Source organism: Triticum urartu, chromosome 1A, assembly GCF_056163025.1.
Source record: "Triticum urartu cultivar PI428250 chromosome 1A, HENAU_Tu73, whole genome shotgun sequence".
Lineage (NCBI taxonomy): Eukaryota > Viridiplantae > Streptophyta > Magnoliopsida > Poales > Poaceae > Triticum > Triticum urartu.
The window spans coordinates 531,606,549-531,626,143 of record NC_141873.1 but is presented as its reverse complement, the minus strand read 5'-3'; the positions used below and the strand labels follow the sequence as shown (position 1 = coordinate 531,626,143).

General features: G+C 47.5%; 1 protein-coding gene across 1 annotated transcript; it reads right to left on the bottom strand.

The window, feature by feature from the left end:
• Positions 1-832: 832 nt before the first annotated feature.
• On the bottom strand, positions 833-19,000 carry LOC125525973 (protein DETOXIFICATION 16). The gene is made up of 6 exons (XM_048690979.2): positions 18,899-19,000; positions 1,818-2,497; positions 1,368-1,735; positions 1,178-1,296; positions 972-1,061; positions 833-892 (listed from the first exon to the last, which is right to left on the bottom strand). The coding sequence occupies exons 1-6, from the start codon at positions 18,998-19,000 to the stop codon at positions 833-835; spliced, it is 1,419 nt and encodes a 472-aa protein (XP_048546936.2).
• Positions 19,001-19,595: the final 595 nt, after the last annotated feature.

Below are 19,595 nucleotides of genomic sequence, written 5' to 3'. Positions count from 1 at the left end.
TAAAAACTAATGATATCTCAAGAATTTTATCGGAAAAATGGTATCTCGAGAATTTCATCGAAAAAATGATATCTCGAGAAAGATGAGAGATAAGGTGAGGAGGAGTGGGGCGTGGTGGTGACCGGTGGTCGGACTGGGCGGAGGCATGGGGATGGACGGCGCCGGCAGCGGCCACCATGCCAGATTGTTTCAGAGACTTCCTTTTTTAATTGCTCGGCAAGGCCTTATCTGTAAATGTGGAGAGATGTGCGGGTTTTTTTTTGTAAAATTGTTATAGTTTGCTTTCTATCCGTCAGATGTAGATCGGACGGTCTATATTATAAGATGGCAGGCACACCATCATCACCAACTCGGTTTTTTATAAGAGTAGAGACATTATGGAATGGAGGGAGTATTTAGTAAGGTTATGTGCTTAGTAAGTTTCTAGAAAAATCTACTGAAGAGGTGTTTTGATTACAAAAACCATATTGAAATCTTGATTCTCTGAGTTAATAACAACATCAAAGTGTGGTTTCCGCTCCTCCTCTTCTCCATGTCGATCACTCTCGGCCCCTCTTGCCGCGGAGAGACCATGGCCTTGACGGCGGCGACGACAGGCTGAGAAGACAAAAATTACCTCTAAATCCGACTTGTCATGGCGGGGAAGGGCGAAGTCAAATCTTGTCGAGTTTGACGTCTTTTCTTTGTGTTGGATGTGAAGCTTTGATGCTAGACGTAAACGATGCAGCTAGTAGCTTTTTAATCTTTTACTCTCTCTGTCCGATAACGTAAGATGTTTTTTGACACTCTATTTACTAGATGTGTGCGTGTGAAAATCCAGAATCCGAGCTTCTCACGTTGACATATCTTGAGGCAGCGAAGAAGTGAAGGCTCTGTCATTTGCCTTCACCGCCTGCAAACGCAGTGCTGGCATTCAGAACAAGATGAAGAAACCAGAGCAAACGCCGTGCAGAATGCAGGTGCAGGCCTACCTCTTTGTCCCAGTCGGTCGCGCACTCGGAAATGGCGAGGAGCGAGAGCATCTGCACCACCAGACCGCACCATATCCCGAACCACAGCCCCTGATCCAGATCCAGAAGACGAAATAGTTTTACTCCAAGCTGGAGTACATCTTTTAATTACTGTAAAAATGGAAGACGAAATAGGTTTATGAAACAGAGAGGGAGAGAGGCACTACCATTCCTCCAAGGTGGAAGACGAAGGCGAAGAAGAAGGCCGCGGGAATGCCGACGAGGTAGTACGCCCCGAGGTTGCCGAACGCGGCCATCTTCTGCTGCCCGCAGCCCCTGACAACGCCTGCAGCCAAAGTAGGCAACAACAGAATGCGTACTGATGGTCTAATGGTTGGTTGGTTTGTTTGTTTGTACCTGAGAGGACGCACTGGAGGCCGTCGAAGACGACGGACATGGCGAGGACGGGCATCATCCGGGCGACGTAGCCGGCCACCTCCGCCTCGTTGCTGTAGGCGTACCCCCACACGTTGCGCGCCAGCAGCATCACCAGCCCCTCCGACGCGCCCACCGCCAGCGCCAGCAGCATCACCACGCGCGCCGCCGGCCGCCCCGCCCCGAGCTCGTTCGACACGCGCGTGCTTATGGCACCGCGGAGCCCCAGCGGCGCCATGAACGCCAGGGAGTTGGTGTTCAGGCAGATGGACAGGACCGCCGTCTCCAGCTTGGGGTTGGGGAGCAGACCCGAGAGCAGCACCAGCAGCTCGAACGACCACCACTCCATGCTGCATCGACCATTTGAGCCTAGTAAATTTCAGATCATCAAGCGCATCGTGCAATGCCAGGCTTGCTGGGCTCAGTTCTCACCAGACCATGAGAGCGGACGGCACGGCGAGCTTGAGGAACCCGGCGAGGCCGCGGAAGGCGTCGCGGGAGAAGCCGGTCCAGGTGCTCGTGCAGGACGGCGAGAGCCGGACGTAGAGCGCGAGGATGGAGAGGTTGGTGAGGAAGGAGACGGCGTTGGCGAGGGCGGCGCCCTTGCTCCCCATGCGGAGCCCGTGCACCAGCGCCCAGCACACCAGCGGGTGGCTCAGCGCGGTGGCGCCGGAGCTGAGCATCACGGGCACCACCACGTTCTGCGTCTGCAGGAACCGGACGTGGCGCTGCAGCGGGCCGTACGCCAGCAGCGCCGGGATCATCCACCGGATGTAGCCGCCGGCGCCCGCCGCGATCTCCGGGTCCTGCCCGAGCAGGAGCAGGATCCGGCCCGTGTACGCCCAGATCGCCGCCACGGGCACGCTCGCCAGGGTCAGCACCAGCATCGCCCGCTGCTTGTACACGCCCAGCATGCGGTGCTGGCCGGCGCCGTACGCCTGCCCGCACAGCGTGTCCAGGCTGCACGCCATGCCGGCCAGCAAGCTGAAGCCGGTGACGTTGGCGAAGGAGGTGGCCATGGAGGCGGCGGAGAGCGCGAGCTCGCCGAGGTGGCCGACGAACATGACGGAGATCATCTGGACCACGTTATGCAGGAGGCAGCCGACGACGCACTGGTAGAAAAAGGGCCTATAGTCCCGGTTTGTAAGGGTCTTTAGTCCCGATTCCTGAACCGGGACTAAAGTGTCGGTACTAATGCCCTGTACCTTTAGTCCCGGTTCAATCCAGAACCGGGACTGATGGGCCTCCACGTGGGTAGTGCGCAGAGCCCAGGCAGGAGACCCTTTGGTCCCGGTTGGTGGCACCAACCGGGATCAATAGGCATCCACGCGTCAGCATTTCTGTGGCTGGAGTTTTTGTTTTTGTTTTTGAAAGAAGGGGGGGTTGGGGGTTTTGGGGGTTTAATTTAGGTGTTTCATATATTGTGTTAGTTAGCTATAATTAATAGAGAGAAGTGTCCTCCCTTATGTCCGTGCTTGGTCATCGCTACGTACTATACATACGTATAGAGAGGACTAGACACGCTAGTTAGCTAGTAAGCAAACGAAGGAAACAGAAGATCGTCATGAACATATATGTATACAGAGAGAAGTGATATCGACCACCTCTCCTTCTCCGAGAGATTGGTCGAACAACAAGTTCTCGTATATCTATCCGACACTACTGGCTACATATATACAATAATTATCTCTTACAAATATAATCATACGGACTCATGGTCCACATAGTATTCTCCGTCTTCAGCAATCACTTGGTCAAGAAAGAATGCCGCCAATTCCTCTTGAATTGCTCGCATGCGAGCTGGTGCTAGGAGTTCATCCCGCTTCCGAAACATCTAATTTGAAGAAGGGGGTCAATACATATATATATGAATGAATGAAACTCAATACAAATGATGGTAATAAAATAAAATTGTGAATGTTGTTATTTACGTACTTCATATTGTTCGTCAGAGTACCCGCCCCGCTCACAGGTCGTGTGGCGGATGGACTCGCAGACATAGTATTCACAGAAATCATTCCCTTTTTCCTGCCACAACCACTTTACAAGAAATAGAGGTCAATCAAACTGATAAGCAAGAATGCTAAATGGTATTGATGAAAGTAGCGCTTGAATCACTAGGAGATGCGCGGAACATGCTACTATAGTACTTACTTTCGGGTGTCTAAATTCCAGCTCCTTCGGCAGTCCCGGAACTTTTCTGGTGAATTTTCTCCAAACCCTGCCGGACAAAGAAAACAATTACTTGATATCAGGAAATGAACAAAGTTGCTGATATGGTGGATAATGATCGATTTAACTTACTTCTTGAGGATTTCAGTCATGTCCGCATACTCCTGGGGATCTTTTCGTTTAGAGTCCAAGACGGTTACTACTCCCTACTCAAGCCTAACCTCTAGGAGAATATAGTGGAAACTGCACACGCATGCATAACTCATCAATTACATTACTATAACCTGGACTAATATATAAGGGAAACCGAATATGCACAAGACAGTAACACTCACTTGAAGTTGTAAGGAAAGAGTATTATATCTTTGTTTTCATTTTTTTGAATGATCGTAGCAAGTTGGCCTCGGTATCTCCGGGACGATGTTGAACCTCAGTTGCATCTATGAGATATGTGTTAACGAACCCAATATCACCGATTTGTCTTTTCTTCAATTCGGCGATCTTCATTCTGCATAATATAGTGAGGATAATTATAAATACATGCAATGAAAGAGATGAGCTATATAGAGAGACTTAATGACAGAAGTAGTAGTACTTACAGACAGTAGCAGGTGATCGTTGTTTTATCGAGGGCCAATTGATTGAAAAACTGATAGAACTCCTCAAATGGAATAGGCAACAGTTCAATTCCAACGAGGTCATGCTCCGGTTTAACTCTCGCATACAAAGTACTCCTCCCCCCAGACTCTCTGCAGATTTTCAAGTACCAATCATGTAATCTTCGCATCATCGTTGTTAAAGATTTTTCATCTTTGACGAGAGGCTTCCCGTACTCGTATCTGTGTATCTGCACCTCCATGGTATCATAATGTACATCGTCGGGCAGGTAATCGTCAACATTGCCATAACCGGGCACCATCCTCGGATCGACGATGTCGCTAGGCACCTTGAGGGGGGGCACGATTGCTTCGCTTGTTCGCCGAGCTGGGCAATTTGTTTCCCAGCTGCTCGTCGTTCTTTCAGCCTTTGATCACTGACTGTACTTCCCGACCGCTCCACTTCGGCCCATGTCTTTGCAATAATGCGCTCATAGTTGCCTTTCGGCGGAGACTTGGGTGGTTTTGCCAGAGCAGCCAGAGTGCGCTTCACTTTCACCGGATCTACCTTCTCATCCGGAGGTGGATGTCTCTTTGCTCTCAACCCTTGAAACCAGTCATCCACTTCGGTTCGCGCGATCTCGGCGTTCTCCTCCGGGGTCCTCTCATATGGTAACTTCTCTGGAGTCTTCAGAGAAGGACCGAATCTGTATGTTCTCCCGCCTCTGGTTGTACTACTAGACGCCGACCGAGCAGACGGAGCGGTTGTCTTCTTTACTTGCTTACGAGGCGGAGGAGAAGGACTATGACGCGCCGGAGCAGCTGGAGCGGCGGCAGGTCTCTTCCGCCCTTGCTGACGAGGCGGAGAAGGAGGAGGCTGGCTGCTCGGGCGCATCGGCGCAGGCGGAGAAGGAGGCGGAGTGCCGCCACGCGCCGGAGAAGGAGCCGGCCGAGGGCCCTGATCGTCACTCGTCGGAGGAGGAGGCGGTGGAGGAGGCGGAGTGCCCTGACTCGCCGGAGGAGGAGGAGGAGGAGGCGGAGGCGTCCAGTTCGGAAGGTTGATGAGCTCCTTCCGCCATAGGCATGGAGTCTTCAGAGCAGACCCCAGCCGAGTCTCCCCTTCACCGGTAGGGTGGTCAAGCTGGAGGTCCTCAAATCCCTCCGTTATTTCATCCACCATCACCCTAGCATATCCTTCTGGAATCGGCCGGTAGTGAAAAGTTGCGCCGGGTTCAGTAGGATAAACAGAGCCAACAACCGCCTTGACCTTCAAATTCATCCATTGCGTCATAAGGTGGCAATTTTGAGACTCCGTGATAGCATCCACGGGATAGCTGGTAGGAGCCATCAAGGCATGCTCCGGCTGAAGCAGCTCGGTGGAAGCCACGCTGCTTCTGCGCTGAGATGGCGGGGTAGCTTCGGGGGAGGCTTCGACAGTACGTTTGCTGCGATTTGCTTCTCGTTCCTCTATCGCGTCTACCCTTTCTTGCAGCGCCTGCATTTGGGTCTGCTGCACTTTTTTCCTCCTCTCATGGGATTTGTAACCGCCTGCGTCCGGAAACCCAACCTTCCACGGAATGGAGCCTGGCGTGCCTCGTGTCCGTCCAGGGTGCTCAGGATTCCCGAGGGCCATTGTGAGCTCGTCGTTCTCTCTGTCTGGAAAGAACTTCCCTTGCTGCGGTGCTTCGATATACTGCTTAAGCTTCCTGACTGGTATGTCCATTTGATCGTTCGTCCAAATGCACTTCCCTGTTACAGGGTCCAAGGTTCCGCCAGCCCCGAAGAACCAAGTCCGGCAACGGTCTGGCCAGCTAATTGTCTCCGGTTCGATCCCTTTATCAACCAGATCATTCTCAGTCTTGGCCCACTTAGGCCGGGCTACGAGGTAGCCACCTGACCCCGTGCGATGGTGAAGCATCTTCTTCGCAGCATTTTGCTTGTTTGTCGCCGACATCTTCTTACTCTTTTCCGATGTCTTGTGGGCCACAAATGCGGGCCAGTGATCTCTGATCTTCTCATATCTGCCCTTGAATTCTGGTGTCTCATTATTTTCGACAAACTTATTCAGCTCTTTCTTCCACCCCCTGAATAGTTCTGCCATCCTCTTAAAAGCAAAAGACTTGATTACTCGCTCTTTAACTGGGTTCTCTGGATTATCCTCTGGCGGTAGGGTGAAATTTGACTTCAGCTCAGTCCAAAGATCACTTTTCTGCATATCATTGACATAAGACACCTCAGGGTCTTCTGTAGTCGGCTTAAACCATTGCTGGATGCTTATCGGGATCTTGTCCCTAACCAGAACCCCGCACTGAGCAACAAATGCGCTCTTTGTTTGGATGGGTTCAATCGGTTGGCCGTCAGGCGCGATTGCTATGATCTCAAACTTTTCATCCGAGCTCAACTTTTTCTTCGGGCCTCGTCTCTTTACCGAAGTTGTGCTCGATCCGGAGGGCTAGAAAAAAGAACAAAGACTTAATTAATATGTGTACATACCAAAACAATGAATGCATCAATCAGCTAGTCAGCACAGGCTTAACTAATATATATACCTGGCCGGACTCGATTCGGTCACCGGAGCCGTCATCACGGTCTCCTTCTTGCACCGGCATTGGGTCACCGGAGCTGTCCTCATGTTCTTCTTCTTGCACCGGCATTAGGTCACCATAGCCAGCTTGTTCACCCTCTCCTTCCAGACCATCGGTGTCGTTGAGAAACAACGAGACGGCATCACTTCCTTCTGCGATTATGTCCCTCAACAACGCTTCTTTTGCTTCGTCTAGGGCGGTGTCCATAGTTTCTACAAATATTTACAACATGACAATTATTATTCAAACATGACAGATGGATATATTAGTGCCAAACATAGAACTAGCTACCTAATCATAGTAAGGAATCATATATATTAATTAGTGGCCTTGACCCCCCCCCCACGTGTTGAAGCTATCGGGAGGGGGTATATATCGACAACAACGACACTACATCTATACGTCCCTCGACGACCCTCGTTCCTGATAAAAAAAGAGGAAGAAGAAGAAAAAAAGAGGAGAAGAAAGAATAGAGGAGAAGAACTCCTCTATTCTTTCTTCTCCTCTTTTTTTCTTCTTCCTCTTCTTTTTTTATCCTGTTCTTCCTCTCATGTTCGAGAGGATCGTCGAGGGGTCGGAAGGTTGCCTAGTGTAAAAGGATTCAACAAAACCATGTCTTCATCATTAGGCGAAAGTAACATGTGCATGATGGTACGAAGCTCTCCAAAGATATTTTGGAACGGAGTCCCAGATAAGATAATTCGCTTTTTGGTACAAAGTTCAGCAACACCTTCCAAATATCGTTATTTGGAAGGCCTTTGCTGAAATTCATACAAAAAGGCAAATTATCCTATCCGGGACACCATTCCAAAATAACTTTGGAGGACTTCGTCATGCCCTGGTTACTTCCGGCTAATGATGAAGCCATGGATTTCTTCAATACTTTGACACTAGGAAACCTCTCTCGACCCCTCGGCGATCCTCGACCCCTCGAACCCTCGACGACCCTGGAACCCTCGACCCCTAGACGACCCTGAAATAAAAAGAGGAGAAGAAGAAAGCAATATCTAGAGGAGAAGATCGAAGAAAAAAAGAAGAAAAAAAAGAGGAGAAGAAGAAAGGAATAGAGGAGAAGAAGAGAAAATAGAATATATTCTATTTTCTCTTCTTCTCCTCTATTCCTTTCTTCTTCTCCTCTTCTTTTTTTTCTTTTTCTTATTTATTTTTCCCCTTCTTCCTCTCCTCTTCTTCTCCTTTCTTCCTCTTCTTATTTTCCTTTTTCCTCTCCTTTTTCCTCCCCTCATATCGCGATTTAGGGAGACCTATCTTGTTAAGGCCAGGAATGAAGTCAACACAAAACCCGATAACATCCTCTGTTTGATGGCCCATGGAGATGCTTCCTTCTGGCCTAGCGCGATTACAGACATATTTCTTTAGGACTCCCATGAACCTCTCAAAGGGGAACATATTATGTAGAAATACGGGCCCCAGGATGACAATCTCGTCGACTAGATGAACTAGGACATGAAGGAAATATGCCCTAGAGGCAATAATAAAGTTATTATTTATTTCCTTATATCATGATAAATGTTTATTATTCATGCTAGAATTGTATTAACCGGAAACATAATACATGTGTGAATACATAGACAAACAGAGTGTCACTAGTATGCCTCTACTTGACTAGCTCATTAATCAAAGATGGTTGTGTTTCCTAACCATGGACAAAGAGTTGTCATTTGATTAACGGGATCACATCATTAGTTGAATGATCTGATTGACATGACCCATTCCATTAGCTTAGCACCCGATCGTTTAGTATGTTGCTATTGCTTTCTTCATGACTTATACATGTTCCTATGACTATGAGATTATGCAACTCCCGTTTGCCGGAGGAACACTTTGTGTGCTACCAAACGTCACAACGTAAATGGGTGATTATAAAGGTACTCTACAGGTGTCTCCAAAGGTACATGTTGGGTTGGCGTATTTCGAGATTAGGATTTGTCACTCCGATTGTCGGAGAGGTATCTCTGGGCCCTCTCGGTAATGCACATCACATAAGCCTTGCAAGCATTGCAACTAATGAGTTAGTTGCGAGATGATGTATTACGGAACGAGTAAAGAGACTTGTCGGTAACGAGATTGAACTAGGTATTGAGATACCGACGATCGAATCTCGGGCAAGTAACATACCGATGACAAAGGGAACAACGTATGTTGTTATGCGGTCTGACCGATAAAGATCTTCGTAGAATATGTAGGAGCCAATATGAGCATCCAGGTTCCGCTATTGGTTATTGACCGGAGACGTGTCTCGGTCATGTCTACATTATTCTCGAACCCGTAGGGTCCGCACGCTTAAGGTTTCGATGACAGTTATATTATGAGTTTGATGTACCGAAGTTAGTTCGAAGTCCCGGATGTGATCACGGACATGACGAGGAGTCTCGAAATGGTCAAGACATAAAGATTGATATATTGGACGGCTATATTCGGACACCGGAAGTGTTCCGGGGACGGAGCACCGGGGGGTTACCGGAACCCCCCGGGGGGTTAATGGGCCTCATGGGCCTAAAGTGGAGAAGAGGAGGGGCTGCCAGGGCAGGCCGCGCGCCCCCTCTCCCCCTAGTCCGAATTGTATAAGGAGGGAGGGGCGGCGCCCCCCTCTCCTCTCTCCCTTCCTTCCCCCTCTCCTAATTGGACAAGGAAAGGGAGGGGAGTCCTACTCCCGGTAGGAGTAGGACTCCTCCTGCGCGCCTCCTACTAGGGCCGGCCGCACCCCCCCCTTGGATCCTTTATATACGGAGGCAAGAGGCACCCCATGGACACAAGTTGATCCACGTGATCATATTATTAGCCGTGTGCGGTGCCCCCTTCCACCATAGTCCTCGATAATATTGTAGCAGTGCTTAGGCGAAGCCCTGCGACGGCAGTACATCAAGATCGTCACCACGCCGTCGTGCTGACGGAACTCTTCCCCGAAACTTTGCTGGATCGGAGTTCGGGGATCGTCATCGAGCTGAACGTGTGCTAGAACTCGGAGGTGCCGTAGTTTCGGTGCTTGATCGGTCGGGCCGTGGAGACGTACGACTACATCAACCAAACGCTTCCGTTGTCGATCTACAAGGGTACGTAGATCACACTCTCCCCCTCTCGTTGCTATGCATCACCATGATCTTGCGTGTGCGTAGGAATTTTTTTGAAATTACTACGTTCCCCAACAGTGGCATCAGAGCCTAGGTTTTATATGTTGATGTTATATGCACGAGAAGAACACAAGTGAGTTGTGGGCGATATAAGTCATACTACTTACCAGCATGTCATACTTTGGTTCAGCGGTATTGTTGGACGAAGTGGTCCTCCTGCGCACCTCCTACTAGGGCCGGCCGCACCCCCCCCCCCTTGGATCCTTTATATACGGAGGCAAGAGGCACCCCATGGACACAAGTTGATCCACGTGATCATATTATTAGCCGTGTGCGGTGCCCCCTTCCACCATAGTCCTCGATAATATTGTAGCAGTGCTTAGGCGAAGCCCTGCGACGGCAGTACATCAAGATCGTCACCACGCCGTCGTGCTGACGGAACTCTTCCCCGAAACTTTGCTGGATCGGAGTCCGGGGATCGTCATCGAGCTGAACGTGTGCTAGAACTCGGAGGTGCCGTAGTTTCGGTGCTTGATCGGTCGGGCCGTGGAGACGTACGACTACATCAACCAAACGCTTCCGTTGTCGATCTACAAGGGTACGTAGATCACACTCTCCCCCTCTCGTTGCTATGCATCACCATGATCTTGCGTGTGCGTAGGAATTTTTTTGAAATTACTACGTTCCCCAACAGTGGCATCAGAGCCTAGGTTTTATATGTTGATGTTATATGCACGAGTAGAACACAAGTGAGTTGTGGGCGATATAAGTCATACTACTTACCAGCATGTCATACTTTGGTTCAGCGGTATTGTTGGACGAAGTGGTCCTCCTGCGCGCCTCCTACTAGGGCCGGCCGCACCCCCCCTTGGATCCTTTATATACGGAGGCAAGAGGCACCCCATGGACACAAGTTGATCCACGTGATCATATTATTAGCCGTGTGCGGTGCCCCCTTCCACCATAGTCCTCGATAATATTGTAGCAGTGCTTAGGCGAAGCCCTGCGACGGCAGTACATCAAGATCGTCACCACGCCGTCGTGCTGACGGAACTCTTCCCCGACACTTTGCTGGATCGGAGTCCGGGGATCGTCATCGAGCTGAACGTGTGCTAGAACTCGGAGGTGCCGTAGTTTCGGTGCTTGATCGGTCGGGCCGTGGAGACGTACGACTACATCAACCAAACGCTTCCGTTGTCGATCTACAAGGGTACGTAGATCACACTCTCCCCCTCTCGTTGCTATGCATCACCATGATCTTGCGTGTGCGTAGGAATTTTTTTGAAATTACTACGTTCCCCAACAGTGGCATCAGAGCCTAGGTTTTATATGTTGATGTTATATGCACGAGTAGAACACAAGTGAGTTGTGGGCGATATAAGTCATACTACTTACCAGCATGTCATACTTTGGTTCGGCGGTATTGTTGGACGAAGCGGCCCGGACCGACATTACGCGTACGCTTACGCGAGACTGGTTCTCCCGATGTGCTTTGCACATAGGTGGCTTGCGGGTGACAATTTCTCCAACTTTAGTTGAACCGAGTGTGGCTACGCCCGGTCCTTGCGAAGGTTAAAACATCACCAACTTGACAAACTATCGTTGTGGTTTTGATGCGTAGGTAAGATTGGTTCTTGCTTAATCCCGTAGCAGCCACGTAAAACTTGCAACAACAAAGTAGAGGACATCTAACTTGTTTTTGCAGGGCATGTTGTGATGTGATATGGTCAAGACATGATGCTAAATTTTATTGTATGAGATGATCATGTTTTGTAACCGAGTTATCGGCAACTGGCAGGAGCCATATGGTTGTCGCTTTATTGTATGCAATGCAATCGCGCTGTAATGCTTTACTTTATCACTAAGCGGTAGCGATAGTCGTGGAAGCATAAGATTGGCGAGACGACAACGATGCTACCATGGAGATCAAGGTGTCGCGCCGGTGATGATGGTGATCACGACGGTGCTTCAAAGATGGAGATCACAAGCACAAGATGATGATGGCCATATCATATCACTTATATTGATTGCATGTGATGTTTATCGTTTATGCATCTTATCTTGCTTTGTTTGACGGTAGCATTATAAGATGATCTCTCACTAATTATCAAGAAGTGTTCTTCCTGAGTATGCACCGTTGCGAAAGTTCTTCGTGCTGAGACACCACGTGATGATCGGGTGTGATAGGCTCTACGTTCAAATACAACGGGTGCAAAACAGTTGCACGCGCGGAATACTCAGGTTATACTTCACGAGCCAAGCATATACAGATATGGCCTCGGAACACGGAGACTGAAAGGTCGAGCGTGAATCATATAGTAGATATGATCAACATGGTGATGTTCACCAATGAAACTACTCCATCTCACGTGATGATCGGACATGATTTAGTTGATTTGGATCACGTAATCACTTAGAGGATTAGAGGGATGTCTATCTAAGTGGGAGTTCTTTAAGTAAATTAATTGAACCTAAATTTATCATGAAACTTAGTACCTGATAGTATCTTGCTTGTTTATGCTTGATTGTAGATAGATGGCTCGTGTTGCTGTTCCATTGAATTTTAATGCGTTCCTTGAGAAAGCAAAGTTGAAAGATGATGGTAGCAATTACACGGACTGGGTCCGTAACTTGAGGATTATCCTCATTGCTGCACAGAAGAATTACGTCCTGGAAGCACCGCTGGGTGCCAGGCCTGCTGCTGGAGCAACACCAGATGTTATGAACGTCTGGCAGAGCAAAGCTGATGACTACTCGATAGTTCAGTGTGCCATGCTTTACGGCTTAGAATCGGGACTTCAACGACGTTTTGAACGTCATGGAGCATATGAGATGTTCCAGGAGTTGAAGTTCATATTTCAAGCAAATGCCCGGATTGAGAGATATGAAGTCTCCAATAAGTTCTATAGCTGCAAGATGGAAGAGAACAGTTCTGTCAGTGAGCATATACTCAAAATGTCTGGGGTATAATAATCACTTGATTCAATTGGGAGTTAATCTTCCAGATGATTGCGTCATTGACAGAATTCTCCAATCACTGCCACCAAGCTACAAGAGCTTCGTGATGAACTATAATATGCAAGGGATGAATAACACTATTCCCGAGCTCTTCGCAATGCTGAAAGCTGCGGAGGTAGAAATCAAGAAGGAGCATCAAGTGTTGATGGTCAACAAGACCACTAGTTTCAAGAAAAAGGGAAAAGGGAAGAAGAAGGGGAACTTCAAAAAGAACAGCAAGCAAGTTGCTACTCAAGAGAATAAACCTAAACCTGGACCTAAACCTGGACCTTCGTCAATTTCCGCATTACGAAGAGCTTGGGAATCGTTTTCGTTATCCCTTGCATATCATAGTTCATCACGAAGTTCTACTAACTTGGTGATGGTGACTAGAGAATTCTGTCAATCACTATCTTATCTGGAAGATTAACTCCCACTTGATTCAAGCGATTGTAGTACTCAGACAATCTGAGCATATGCTCACTAGTTGAGCGATTCTCCTCCATCTTTTAGCTATAGAACTTGTTGTAGACTTCATATCTCCCAACTCGGGTATTTGCTTGAAATATTAACTTCAACTCCTGGAACATCTCACATGCTCCATGACGTTCAAAACGTCTTTGAAGTCCCGATTCTAAGCCATTAAGCATGGTGCACTAAACTATCAAGTAGTCATCTTATTGAGCTAGCCAAACGTTCATAACATCTGCATCTGCTCCTGCAATAGGTCCGTCACCTAGCGGTGCATCAAGGACATAATTCTTCTGTGCAGCAATGAGGATAAACCTCAGATCACGGATCCAATCCGCATCATTGCTACTAACATCTTTCAACACAATTTTTTCTAGGAACATATCAAAATAAACACAGGGAAGCAACAACGCGAGCTATTGATCTACAACATAATTTGCAAAATACTACCAGGACTAAGTTCATGATAAATTTAAGTTCAATTAATCATATTACTTAAGAACTCCCACTTAGATAGACATCCCTCTAATCCTCTAAGTGATCACGTGATCCAAATCAACTAAACCATAACCGATCATCACGTGAAATGGAGTAGTTTTCAATGGTGAACATCGTTATGTTGATCATATCTACTATATGATTCACGCTCGACCTTTCGGTCTCCGTGTTCCGAGGCCATATCTGCATATGCTAGGCTCGTCAAGTTTAACCTGAGTATCCTGCGTGTGCAAAAACTGGCTTGCACCCGTTGTAGATGGACGTAGAGCTTATCACACCCGATCATCACGTGGTGTCTGGGCACGACGAACTTTGGCAACGGTGCATACTCAGGGAGAACACTTCTTGATAATTTAGTGAGAGATCATCTTATAATGCTACTGTCAATCAAAGCAAGATAAGATGCATAAAAGATAAACATCACATGCAATCAATATAAGTGATATGATATGGCCATCATCATCTTGTGCTTGTGATCTCCATCTTCGAAGCACCGTCGTGATCACCATCGTCACCGGCGCGACACCTTGATCTCCATGGTAGCATCGTTGTCGTCTCGCCAATCTTATGCTTCCATGACTATCACTACCACTTAGTAATAAACTAAAGCATTACATCGCGATTGCATTGCATACAAGAAAGCGACAACCATATGGCTCCTGCCAGTTGCCGATAACTTGGTTACAAAACATGATCATCTCATACAATAAAATTTAGCATCATGCCTTGACCATATCACATCACAACATGCCCTGCAAAAACAAGTTAGACGTCCTCTACTTTGTTGTTGCAAGTTTTACGTGGCTGCTACGGGCTTAAGTAAGAACCAATATCACCTACGCATCAAAACCACAACGATAGTTTGTCAAATAGACTCCATTTTAACCTTCGCAAGGACCGGGCGTAGCCACACTTGGTTCAACTAAAGTTGGAGAGACAATCACCCGCAAGCCACCTGTGTGCAAAGCACGTCGGGGAAACCGGTCTCGCGTAAGCGTACGCGTAATGTTGGTCCGGGTCGTCTCGTCCAACAATGCCGCCGAACCAAAGTATGACATGCTGGTAGGCAGTATGACTTATATCGCCCACAACTCACTTGTGTTCTACTCGTGCATATAACATCAACATATAAAACCTAGGCTCGGATGCCACTGTTGGGGAACGTAGTAATTTCAAAAAAATTCCTACGCACACGCAAGATCATGGTGATGCATAGCAACGAGAGGGGAGAGTGTGATCTACGTACCCTTGTAGATCGACAACGGAAGCATTAGCACAACGTGGTTGATGTAGTTGTACGTCTTCACGGCCCGACCGATCAAGCACCGAAACTACGGCACCTCCGAGTTCTAGCACACATTCAGCTCGATGACGATCCCCGGACTCCGATCCAGCAAAGTGTCGGGGAAGAGTTCCGTCAGCACGACGGCGTGGTGACAATCTTGATGTACTACCGTCGCAGGGCTTCGCCTAAGCATCGCTACAATATTATCGAGGATTATGGTGAAAGGGGGCACCGCACACGGCTAAGAATATGATCACGTAGATCAACTTATGTGTAGAGGTGCCCCCCTGCCCCCGTATATAAAGGAGCAAGGGAGGAGGAGGCCGGCCCTAGGAGGGGGCGCGCCAAGTGTGGAGTCCTACTAGGACTCCCTAGTCCTAGTAGGATTCCACCTCCCATATGGAATAGGAAAAGAGGAAGGGAAAAGGAGAAGGAAGGAAGGGGGCGCCCCCTTTCCCTAGTCCAATTCAGACCAGACCAAGGGGAGGGGTGCGGCCACCCTTGAGGCCCTTTTTCTTCTTTCCCGTATGGCCCAATAAGGCCCAATACGTATTCCCGTAACTCTCCGGTACTCCGAAAAATACCCGAATCACTCGGAACCTTTCCGATGTCCGAATATAGTCGTCCAATATATCGATCTTTACGTCTCGACCATTTCGAGACTCCTCGTGATGTCCCCGATCTCATACGGGACTCCGAACTCCTTCGGTACATCAAAACTCATAAACTCATAATATAACTGTCATCGAAACCTTAAGCGTGCGGACCCTACGGGTTCGAGAACAATGTAGACATGACCGAGACACGTCTCCAGTCAATAACCAATAGCGGAACCTGGATGCTCATATTGGCTCCCACATATTCTACGAAGATCTTTATCGGTCAGACCGCATAACAACATACATTGTTCCCTTTGTCATCGATATGTTACTTGCCCGAGATTCGATCTTCGGTATCTTAATACCTAGTTCAATCTCGTTACCGGCAAGTCTCTTTACTCGTTCCGTAATACATCATCTCACAACTAACTCATTAGTTGCAATGCTTGCAAGGCTTATGTGATGTGCATTACCGAGAGGGCCCAGAGATACCTCTCCGACAATCGGAGTGACAAATCCTAATCTCGAAATACGCCAACCCAACATGTACCTTTGGAGACACCTGTAGAGTACCTTTATAATCACCCAGTTACGTTGTGACGTTTGGTAGCACACAAAGTGTTCCTCCGGCAAACGGGAGTTGCATAATCTCATAGTCATAGGAACATGTATAAGTCATGAAGAAAGCAATAGCAACATACTAAACGATCGGGTGCTAAGCTAATGGAATGGGTCATGTCAATCACATCATTCTTCTAATGATGTGATCCCGTTAATCAAATAACAACTCTTTTGTTCATGGTTAGGAAACATAACCATCTTCGATTAACGAGCTAGTCAAGTAGAGGCATACTAGTGACACTCTGTTTGTCTATGTATTCACACATGTATTATGTTTCCGGTTAATACAATTCTAGCATGAATAATAAACATTTATCATGATATAAGGAAATAAATGATAACTTTATTATTGCCTCTAGGGCATATTCCTTCAACTGTGCCATCGCATCAACTTGGCATGCTCTTCATTTTTGAACAGACATTTCAACCGTGGTATTATAGGAGCATGCCACATCACCTTCACAGGAACCCTCTTCCTGGCGGGCTCACCGTCAACATCACCAGGGTTATCTCGTCTGATCTTATACCGCAATGCACCGCATACCGGGCATGCGTTCAGATCCTTGTATGCACCGCGGTAGAGGATGCAGTCATTAGGGCATGCATGTATCTTCTCCACCTCCAATCCTAGAGTGCATACGACCTTCTTTGCTGCGTATGTACTGTCGGGCAATTCGTTATCCTTTGGAAGCTTCTTCTTCAATATTTTCAGTAGCTTCTCAAATCCTTTGTCAGACACAGCATTCTCTGCCTTCCACTGCAGCAATTCCAGTACGGTACCGAGCTTTGTGTTGCCATCTTCGCAATTGGGGTATAACCCTTTTTTGTGATCCTCTAACATGCGATCGAACTTCAGCTTCTCCTTTTGACTAATGCATTGCGTCCTTGCATCGACAATGACCCGGCGGAGATCATCATCATCGGGCACATCGTCTGGTTTCTCTTGATATTCAGCAGCTTCACCCGTTGCAGCATCATTGGGCACATCGTCTGGTTCCTCTTGATCTTCATCAGCTCCCCCCGTTGCAGCATCACCATATTCAGGGGGCACATAGTTGTCATCGTAGTCTTCTTCTTCGCCGTCTTCCATCATAACCCCTTTTTCTCCGTGCCTCGTCCAAACATTATAGTGTGGCATGAAACCCTTGTAAAGCAGGTGGGAGTGAAGGATTTTCCGGTTAGAGTAAGACCTCGTATTCCCACATTCAGTGCATGGACAACACATAAAACCATTCTGCTTGTTTGCCTCAGCCGCATCGAGAAACTCATGCACGCCCTTAATGTACTCGCGGGTGTGTCTGTCACCGTACATCCATTGCCGGTTCATCTACGTGCATTATATATAATTAAGTGTCCAAATTAATAGAAGTTCATCATCACATTAAAACCAAAGTGCATACATAGTTCTCATCTAACAACATATAGCTCTCCAGAGCATCTAATTAATTAAACCATACATTAAAACTATGTAAAACATTTCAATGCGAAAACAAATGCGATCATAATCGCAACCAAGGTAACAATTGATCCAACGGCATAATGATACCAAGCCTCGGTATGAATGGCATGTTTTCTAATCTTTCTAATCTTCAAGCGCATTGCATCCATCTTGATCTTGTGATCATCGACGATATCCGCAACATGCAACTCCAATATCATCTTCTCCTCCTCAATTTTTTTTATTTTTTCCTTCAACAAATTGTTTTCTTCTTCAACTAAATTTAACCTCTCGACAATAGGGTCGGTTGGCATTTCCGATTCACATACATCCTAGATAAATAAAATCTATGTCACGTTGGTCGGCATAATTTTCATAAACAATAAATGAACCAATAGTTATAAAGATAATATACATACCACATCCGAATCATAGACAGGACGAGGGCCGACGGGGGCGGATACCAAAACCATCGCACTATATAAGATGCAATAATAAATGTAAGAAAATGATACAAGTATCTATCTAAACATACAAGTAAGAATATTTTTCCTTTCAGAAAGAAGATAAGAACAAGAGGCTCACCACGGTGGTGTTGGTGATAAGATCGGCGCGGGTGATCGACGGCGGTGAAGACGGGGACGGGGCGTGACGGACCGCTAAATCTAGACAAATCTTGAGGAAAATGGAGCTTGGAGGTCGAGCTTCGAGAGGAGAAAGTTTAAGTAGTGTGGCTCGGGCATTCCATCGAACACCTCATGTGCATAGGAGGTGAGCTAGAGCACCACAAAGCCCTCTCCCCCTCGGCCAGATAAAAATAGAGCACTGAGGTGCTCTGCTCGCGAGCGAGGGGTATATATAGGCACCTCATTGGTCCCGGTTGGTGACATGAGCCGGAACTAAAGGGGAGCCTTTGGTCCCGGTTCAAGCCACCAACCGGGACCAATGGTGGTGGGCCAGGAGCGAGGCCCATTGGTCCCGGTTCATCCCACCAACCGGGACCAAAAGGTCCAGATGAACCGGGACCAATGGCACACTTGGCCCGGCCGGCCCCCTGGACTCACGAATCGGGACCAATGCCCACATTGGTCCCGGTTCTAGACTGAATCAGGACTAATGGGCTGACCCGGCCTAGACCAAAACCCTGTTTTCTACTAGTGACGAGGGGCCCGGCGAGGCGCAGCTGCTTCTTCACCTCGCTCAGCACCGGGCTCTCCTCGTCTCCCTTCTTCCCGGTGCCGAGGGCGAGAAGCTGCTCCTCCATGGCTTGTTTTGCAGGAAAAATGGGACAATGCAAGAATGAGCTACGCTAGTCAATGAGCGCCAAAGGGAAGCCAACAAATCGAGATTGTCAGTCAGCAAATTAACCTCGCGGTGGGCATGGCAATAATGCTTGTGTGATTTGTGGGGCATGATCGGTAGTAAAATTCTGACAGATAAGACATGGTTTTCAACCATAAAATAGCATATCTTAATTTAGCCTTTCTGGTTTGTTCGGCGGATGCACACTCCGTGGGAGTTTGGGCGTGCGAGATCACAGATCTTGCTTTCTTTAAAAAATCTTCTGCAGAATAAGTGTCCCCTCCATGATAAAAAAGAGTCAATCCATGCATAGATAACTCCTTTTAAAAAAACCTAAGGCCTTCTTTGGTTTAGAGGATTTTTGTAGGAATTTCATAGGATTGAACTTTTGTAGAAAAAATTTCTTTAGAGCTCTTTGGTTTGGAGGAATAGAATCCTATTCCTATGAAGGAATTCTTCCTATCCACCACATTTCATAGGAAAATAAATATTAGCCTAGACTCAATGGAAAAAATCTATGAAGTGAATCAAAAGACATCTCCTTTCCTATTCCTACT